Source organism: Gossypium hirsutum, chromosome A06, assembly GCF_007990345.1.
Source record: "Gossypium hirsutum isolate 1008001.06 chromosome A06, Gossypium_hirsutum_v2.1, whole genome shotgun sequence".
NCBI lineage: Eukaryota > Viridiplantae > Streptophyta > Magnoliopsida > Malvales > Malvaceae > Gossypium > Gossypium hirsutum.
The window spans coordinates 30,914,662-30,923,117 of NC_053429.1; the positions used below are offsets into that span (position 1 = coordinate 30,914,662).

The following is an 8,456-nucleotide window of genomic DNA, read 5'->3' on the forward strand; positions in this document are numbered from 1 at the left end:
CAACCATTACTCATTTTCTTCCATAAAGTTTCAGCTAAAAACAGAAATACTCTCATGGCATTCATCTAATGGATTCAATGGTGTGAATAAACCTTCATCTAAAGCCCTTATCAAAGGACCTTTTCTTAGTGATGGCCTAATCTAGAGGAGAAATCTGCATTTGCAAGCAATTTGAGGGGTGGGGATTTACACCTTCGGTGAAAATGATGTGTGGAATCTCATCACTCACATGCCATGGAGGAAAAAATTGGGGTTCTTCTTTTGAACCTTGGAGGGCCAGAGAGACTTAAAGATGTTCAACCTTTTTTATATAACTTGTTTGCTGATCCTGTACGTCATTTTGCTTGTTCTTTTTTTGTTTTGTGTGTGTTTATTTCATATGAACATTTGTGGGTTTCAAGTTACAATGGTGTTGAGGTGAAGATGTTTCTTTGTGCAGGATATAATACAGTTGCCTGGGCTGTTTAAGTTACTTCAACGGCCATTGGCGAAGCTAATATCTGTTCTTCGAGCTCCAAAAAGTAAAGAAGGGTATGCTGCCATCGGTGGCAGCTCGCCTTTGCGTAAAATAACCGGTGAACAGGTAATATCAAGTCCCTTGATTGTAGAAATTTGCTTGTTACTTTGTCCTGAGCTAGTGGCTTGAAAATGAACTATTGTATTTTCATATGGATATTTTTTTCCAAAACGAACCATGTTGTGCTTTGGGGAAACTGGCAAGTATATTTATAGTTTAAAGAACTCGTTCCAGGCAAATGCTCTTCGAATGGCTTTGAAGGCAATGAATGTGAATGTCAGTGTGTATGTTGGAATGCGATATTGGTATCCATTCACAGAGGAGGCCATTGAGCAGGTTCGTCTCTTAATAGCCTAACAAATTTGCGTGTGTTTTGAACTTGTATGATACCATATACGGAGAGTGAGCTCTTTCTGTTGTGCTTTTGGTGATATTTAAGGTTGTTGTTTAGTTGATTAAATCCTTACATGAGGGATACTCTTATTTGATTATGCCTTTGAAGAACTTTATACTTAATATATTAATTTGGAATTCTCCGTGTAGCATTGAATGATCTATCTTCAAATTCAATTCGGGTTATATACTGATTACTGATAAGCATTTATTATGTGCAACACAGATTAAGCTAGACAGGATAAAAAAGCTTGTTGTGCTGCCATTATATCCTCAGTTCTCCATTTCCACAACTGGGTCGAGCATCCGAGTTCTCCAGCATATTTTCAGGTTAGTGTTGATATTTTGTGTTATAATTTTCTGCTTGACTTCATCCATCAGTGTTCCCCTCTGTGAATGGCTGTAATGCAAGTTATATTTCAGGGAAGATGTATATTTATCGAGACTACCTGTTTCTGCCATCCTCTCTTGGTACCAACGACAAGGTTATATTTGTTCCATGGCTGACTTGATTAAAGAAGAGTTGGAGAGATTTGAAAAAGCCAGAAGAGGTTTGTTTGCTTACCGTATGGTCTAGTCTGTAATCTTTTATGCCTAAAGTCAAGGATTAGGATAATATGTATTCATTTGAACTTCAGGTCATGATATTCTTTAGTGCCCATGGGGTAGGTTGAGGATGCTGGAGATCCATACAAAGATCAAATGGAGGAGTGCGTCTATTTAATTATGCAAGAGCTGAAATCTAAAGGAATTGGAAATGATCATACCCTTGCTTACCAGGTTGGTTTTAGAACAAAGCTTCGGCTGTCACTCGTAAAATAAGAAAAAAGTAATAAAAACTGTTATGCTCAACTTCTTCTTCATGCTTCCATACCAGAGTCGAGTTGGGCCAGTGCAATGGCTAAAGCCCTACACAGACGAAGTGCTTGTTGAGCTTGGACAGAAAGGTGTGAAGAGTCTTTTAGTTGTTCCGATAAGGTACATGAGTTGTTACTGAGGTAGGTGTGATTTGAAATGCATGATTATGTAAGGGAAAAATATTAACTCTAGATCCATCTCAATTCCAACTTTGTGAGTGAACACATAGAAACCCTGGAAGAGATTGACATGGAATATAAGCACTTAGCTCTTGAATCTGGAATCAAGAATTGGGGTCGTGTTCCTGCCTTAGGTTGCACCTCTTCCTTCATCACGGATCTAGCAGACGCGGTAGTTGAAGCTCTACCATCCCCAAAAGCACTGTCAGCATCAAGGGAAGCTGCTGAAGAAACCAACTACGAGCCAGTGAGATACCTTGTTAAACTGTTCTTCTGTTCGATCTTGGCTATTGTTTTGCTACTATTAAGACCAAAGGTGGTATTTGCATTTAGGAATCGTCTCCTTTGATGAAAAAAATCATAAAAAAGGTTTAATTGAAAGAGGGTATAGATAAGAATGAATTACGGAGATTTGTTTGATATACATACAATAGAAAGAGTGAAATAATAGTGGGTAGGCCATCCTCTAAATATTTGGTTCAACCATGGCTGCCATTATCTTTTGGTATGAAGAAAAAAGCAGTGTACAAGCACACTATATCCTGGTGAAGAAGATAAATCTGCCACTATTTACTTCAAATTTTTAAACCATGTTTCATGAATCGAGTTATATAGAGGGATTAAAGAAGGTTACTTCAGTCTGGAACATATTTCTAATACGTCTATTAATTCTCAAGAAGCCTCGTGTACTCGGATGAGATGTGGTTCGAGTTTAGTTTTAGGAAATAAAAATCATTTTCGTTTCTCCAAAAACAACGAAAATTATAAATCAATAAAATATTGTTTTCATTGTTCTCACTAACATACAAAATAATGATTTTGAATGAATCAACTCAATATAAACACAAAAATATCTTTTTTTCTCAACAATTTTTCAAATATTAGATACCAGCCATGTTTTCATTGTTGATAACATTCTTTTATATTTATTTACAAAATGTGTTTTTTAATTTTAAAAATTAGAAAGTAAAAATTGTTTTCTAAAAATAAAAACAGAATATTTTTAAAAACCAAACAAAGCTTTATTTTTTAAAACTATTTACTAAATACAGACTTAGGTACCCAAAAAATAAGTTAATCAATTCAAATTTAAATAGTAGTATTTGAATTAATTCATATTTGGATTTAATATAAATAAACATCGTCAACAACAATGACTAGTCCTCCCATTGTGAGTGCTCTTTGAAGAGGTATATGGTTAATCATAAAATATAATTCATTTTTATAAGCGGAGATCAAGCCCTTAACAATATGATTATGAGGTGGATAACTACCACATCACAACTAACATTCTTAGATTTCAAATTGAGCAGCTACCAAAAAGAAATTGCCTCAAATTGGGAGAAAATGGAGGATCTTTATAACGAGTTCAAGCAAGGCAGAAATAGAATGATAGAAGCATTTAACATATAATTGGAGATGTTGCTATTTATTTTATATAGTTGATGTTCTGCCCAAACAATTGCATTTACGTACAATATCCACTTTGCTTGCCTTAAAGAGGTGAATTTTGGATTCAACCACGATATAAATGCATCATCTCAAATAAACCACTACTAATAACCACCTTGGATTTATACCAAAAACACAAATAAACCAAATCCAATACTATTACCAGCACATTTAAATATTCAAGTAAAAACACTCAACACAGCATTGTCCTAAAAACACTGCAAAAACAAGACCACAAATTCAAAATTATAAAACCATCGTAACGCCAAATCAACTTTTGGGGGATGCCTTGGCAACTCCACCCTGTTCAACAGTTTTAGATGCTGGTGCAGCCTCGTAATTTCCATTAGTGCTCCCACCAGCAATGTTGTCGGCAGGATATGTTGGAGGCTGTGAGTAACTACCACCATAAGAGGTGTTATAAGGTGCTCCATAACCAGCTCCATAGGTTGGGGCTCCATATCCAGGCTGGGCAGATGTCGCACCATAACTTGGTGGTTGTGCAAGTTGTGAACCTGTCTCTGGTTGACCATAACCAGAAGATGGCGGCTGTGAATGATATCCTGGCTGGCCATAACTTCCTGGGGTGCTAGGCGACTGTTGAGCCTGCCCATACATCTGCGGATTGGCCAAAGGTTTCTGCGTTTGTGGTTGTCCATATCCAGCTCCATAACCAGGCTGTGCTGGTGGCTGATTCCCATAGCCAGTTTGGGAAGGCGGCATTCCATAACCAGATTGAGTACTTCCTGGAGGTGGATAACTTCCAGGGTTTGGGTTAGGCTGCTGACTAGTATTATACCCTTGTTGGCCTGTTGCAGACGGTTGGGTAGACGTAGGTGCCTGACCTGAATCCCCTTGACCACCTTGAGTTGGATTTGTCACGTTACCGTAGCTCGAAGCAGAACCATAACTTTGTTGCTGATCGTATGATGATGGCTGCCCATAACCAGATTGATGGTATCCACTATAGCCATACTGAGAATAACCTTGTCCTGGTTGCATATAGCTAGAAGCTGGAGGTTGACTGTAATTGTAACCACTGTTATCAGCTGGAGTTACCGAATCACCAGACGTTTGCTGCTGCTGCTGCTGTGAAGGCTGTTGGTTATAGTAATCATAACCACTTGCAGCAGAGGTTTGCTGGTTTGGTTGTATAGATGACTGGTCCCAACCAGAGGCATATCCACCAGATGAAGGTTGGGACGGGTAGCCCCCATAAGGAGGCTGCGACATGTTGTACTGCGATGATGGGCCAGGATATGCCCCAGGCTGCATATAACCATAACCAGGCTGTTGCATTGGAGGAGCCCCTTGGCCCCAGCTTGAGGCTGGTCTTGCTTGATAACCTTGCTGTGGAAATCCTCCAGCCATTGATGGATTTCTCATACGGTTCTGCACAAGATCAATTCCTCAAATGACCAATATGTACTTTCCGATGATGATAGCACATAAACACATACAACATTACAGAAAATGCATATATATACAACAGGCATATACAATATCAACTCAGCATAAAACTGCAAAAATAAACAAAATGTGTTCAGTGGATTTAAAGGATTTGTACTACAGCATAAACTATGAAGAGTATAATGCCTACATACCGTATGGTCGGAGGAATTATTGAGTTTACTCCAGCAGAAGCCCATCATTTCCCTATTTGAAGTGAATGGGTGCAAAAAGAAAAAAAAGAAAAAAAAAAAAGAACCCCACAGATACTAACAGAAGCTTTTACATCATAGCAAAAGGAACTATGAACCCAATTGCCATATACAGGCAAGAAACTCCCACAGTTAAAAGTTCACTCTATATCATCTATCCAATAATCCAATTGATAAATTTTAGAAAACAGAATATCAGATAAGGAATGCCAACGACCTAGATAGATCAACCAACATGCATTAAGCAAATGATTATCACCTAGAACAGATCCTAGAATTCTCTAAACCAAAGGGGGGAAAAAAGCATTATAGGTATTACACTTGTAAAATGAATATCTGCATTTAGATAAGGCGACTGACTGGTGGTCACAGTCAAGTTATGTTAAGATATCAAAACATAAACAAGGACTTCCCCTTTAGGGTGATAAAACTTCAATATTTTTATCAAAATCTTAGCACAAATCTTTAGGAAGACTGAAGGACAATAACCATCAGTCTTCACCAAATTCGAACCATTCAGTTTGACCTCTATCCGAATAGTAAATGACCATTTACCTTAATAATGTATAAGAAAGCAACTGCATGTGAAGTGCTTGACGATTTGAACTTAACATGTAAAATTATTACTAAACCCAAAAGATTTGATTTCAAGGGTCCCAAGCAGTGAACAATGAAAACCGCCACGTTATCCAGTTCCTAATATTAAGCTAGATCCAGAAGATTTTGATACAAAACAGCTATGAATCTCTTACAAAGTAGAGGACCTGCTCATCTTCCATTGGTCATTGGACACCTACAACAATTTCTCAACCAGCTGCCATAGCAACAAGGGTCACCACCAAAAAAAGTCTGTAACTCTCGAGATTTTACAAGTGGAACAAAGAGAAGAAGAGAAATAGATGATAATATAAAATCCAGTCCATATCTCAAAGCGACTGAATAACTACAAAGGGATAGCAAAAGCAGCTATAGAAGAATTATTCAGCATACTACCCAGAAGAAATATTATAACCTGCTTGTGCAAAATAATATTCTCCCTCAACAGGTATATAAATGTATAAGAAAATCTAAGCACTTGTTAAAATATAGGGTGAAAGTTTCAGAATATTGACCAGAAAAATGATTGACAGGTCAGAATACAATAATATATATAGGAAAGAAAAAAGGTTTTGCTTGCAATTAAAAATGTATGGAGCAACTCTACAATATCCCGTACGGTGAAATCTCTTAACCAATGTTGGAAGCCTCAATAAAAGTGAAATTTCAAAAATCCTATCATTACTAATGTTATCAAGACTAGCCACAAGGTCACAATAATCAACATTCAAATAACAAATTAAACTAGAACAATTATGAATAGAACTAAAAGAATCTACTGCAGTAGGCATGCATGTTAATCGTACAAAACAAACACAGGCAATTCTTATAAAAGTGGCAGGCATAATTTACATTGAGGAAACACTTTCCTCCCAACATCCACTTCCAAACATACCTCACTTGTGACCTCATCAACCAATTCTCTTGCATGTTTAATCTGTTCACTTGTCCCATCTATATGTAATGTCCTTTCTGTTGATGTATCACCTGGGGGCAAGTGCAAAGGTATCACCTGCATAATATTAACAGAGGTATTTCCATCACAAATGGTATGTTTAGGTGCAATCACAACAAGATCCAGAAGAGCATTGTATACGGAACAAACTGATTAGAATACATAAAAGTCAGTTAAAAGTTAGCAGATATAGAACGGCCATGCATCCAATTCCTAATAATAACTTCCAAATATAGATGAAACTAAGATTCAAACCTGAATACGAGCTCCAGTTCTAGCTTGCATGTTTTTAATTGTTTCACCACCTTTACCAATCACCAGACCAACCTGAGATCATGCACTTATTAGTACCATCTTAAACAGATTCATTGAAGTTGAAATGTTGAACAATACTTTTACACCAGTATACCTTGTTATTCGGAATCTTCATTTCAAAATGTTCACTTCCAGCCTGTCCTGTCAATCGCCGGGAAACTATGCCAGAACCCCCCGTTTCAGCCTTGATAAAAAATTAAAAGGTATAAATTATATTGCTCATATTCTGCATAGTAGTAATGCATCAATTTGACATAAATAACAATAATTTAAATAAAAAAAAAAGATAAATAACCTCAGCAAGAACATCATTTATCAACTGCTCTGCCTTAGATATTTGTTCAGCAGTACCCACAAGCTCTACAGGCCTAGTCACAGAATTAGGGTCAGCATCCATATCTCTTTGGACCTGAATCTTTGCCCCAGATTGTAGTTGAAGATATTTAATGGTTTCTCCAGCTTTCCCGATTATAACACCGACCCTGTTTTGAGGAATATCAATCTTTTTGCTACTACCATGGTAGCTGCCATACGAAACCGGTATAGCTGAAGGAGCAGAATTCGAAAGAGGTTTTACATCTGCACAACATCAACGCTTTTAACTTCACCACGCTATGGTAGCTGAAGGAGCAGAGTTTGGTAAAGGTCTTTACATTTGCACAACATCAATGCTTTTTAATTTCAAAAATCATGCAAGGAGAAGCAGCCAAAACTCGAAAGCTATTTTACATCATTAAAAGCTCGAAACTCTAAACACGAAATCCTAGAAGCAACTATCCCATTAAAGAAAAAAAATTTCGCTATCAAAAAATAAAAGGAAAGCTATACCAGAAGGAGCGGAGCTAAACCCCTTGTCGTGATCAAAACCACCGCCGGAGCCGTTTTCAAAACGAGGACGCTTGGGCTCGGCGCCAGCGGAGGCGACGGAGGCAGTCAGGCGAGCAGCAATCTCCTGAGCTCGCTGCTTGGCCATCTCGATGCCATCGAGCGGCGGCGGAACGCTGTTGTAGGAAGGAGGAGCCGAATCTGGGGAGGAGAAACCAGTAGGCCTCCTAGCGCCGGAGGGGAGAGGGGGTTGGTCATCGTATTTACGCTTGTTGCTGCCGGCATCGATACCTGAAGAGTACTGTGCTTCGTCTGCCATATCTGTTTGCGCGAAAGAAACCCTAGATTAAGAAAATGGGAGGATATTATTATGTGATATAGCAAGTAGAAATTTTCATTATTTTATATTTATATTATGTCCTCGAGTGAGCTGGATTTTTCTCCTTCGGTTTGCGGTTGGAATGAACCGGATCAACCCATTAAATTCAAACTTAATAATTTTGACCGGTTCGACCAGGGAAGCATCAAATTGTCATCAGTTATAATCTTCAAAGATAAATCTCAAATAATTTTAAACTCTAATTTAGTATAATTATACATCTTAAGAAAAATCTCAAATTTATATACTAAACTTTAATTTTGATTTAATCATATATATTTAAAAAAATAAATACATCAATTTATTTTTATTTTGGATCATTATA

The 8,456-nt window shown here is 37.5% G+C and overlaps 1 protein-coding gene and 1 pseudogene across 1 annotated transcript; one reads left to right on the forward strand and one right to left on the reverse strand.

Annotated features, from left to right (window-relative positions):
- Positions 1–207: 207 nt before the first annotated feature.
- On the forward strand, positions 208–2,320 carry LOC107963009 (ferrochelatase-2, chloroplastic-like; annotated as a pseudogene).
- A 1,219-nt stretch (positions 2,321–3,539) lies between these two features.
- On the reverse strand, positions 3,540–8,136 carry LOC107961657 (far upstream element-binding protein 1). The gene is made up of 6 exons (XM_016897728.2): positions 7,756–8,136; positions 7,223–7,506; positions 7,022–7,111; positions 6,868–6,939; positions 6,553–6,669; positions 3,540–4,791 (listed from the first exon to the last, which is right to left on the reverse strand). Exons 1-6 carry the CDS (start codon positions 8,069–8,071, stop codon positions 3,670–3,672), a joined length of 2,001 nt encoding a protein of 666 aa, XP_016753217.1. The 5' UTR covers positions 8,072–8,136; the 3' UTR covers positions 3,540–3,669.
- Positions 8,137–8,456: the final 320 nt, after the last annotated feature.

Coding starts and splice junctions, on each gene's coding strand:
- LOC107961657 (XM_016897728.2), bottom strand. CDS start 8,071: ATGGCAGACGAAGCACAGTACTCTTCAGGTATCGATGCCGGCAGCAAC. Junction 7,507..7,755: donor GTTTAGCTCCGCTCCTTCTG/GTATAGCTTTCC, acceptor GATGTTGTGCAG/ATGTAAAACCTCTTTCGAAT. Junction 6,670..6,867: donor GAACTGGAGCTCGTATTCAG/GTTTGAATCTTA, acceptor AATATTATGCAG/GTGATACCTTTGCACTTGCC.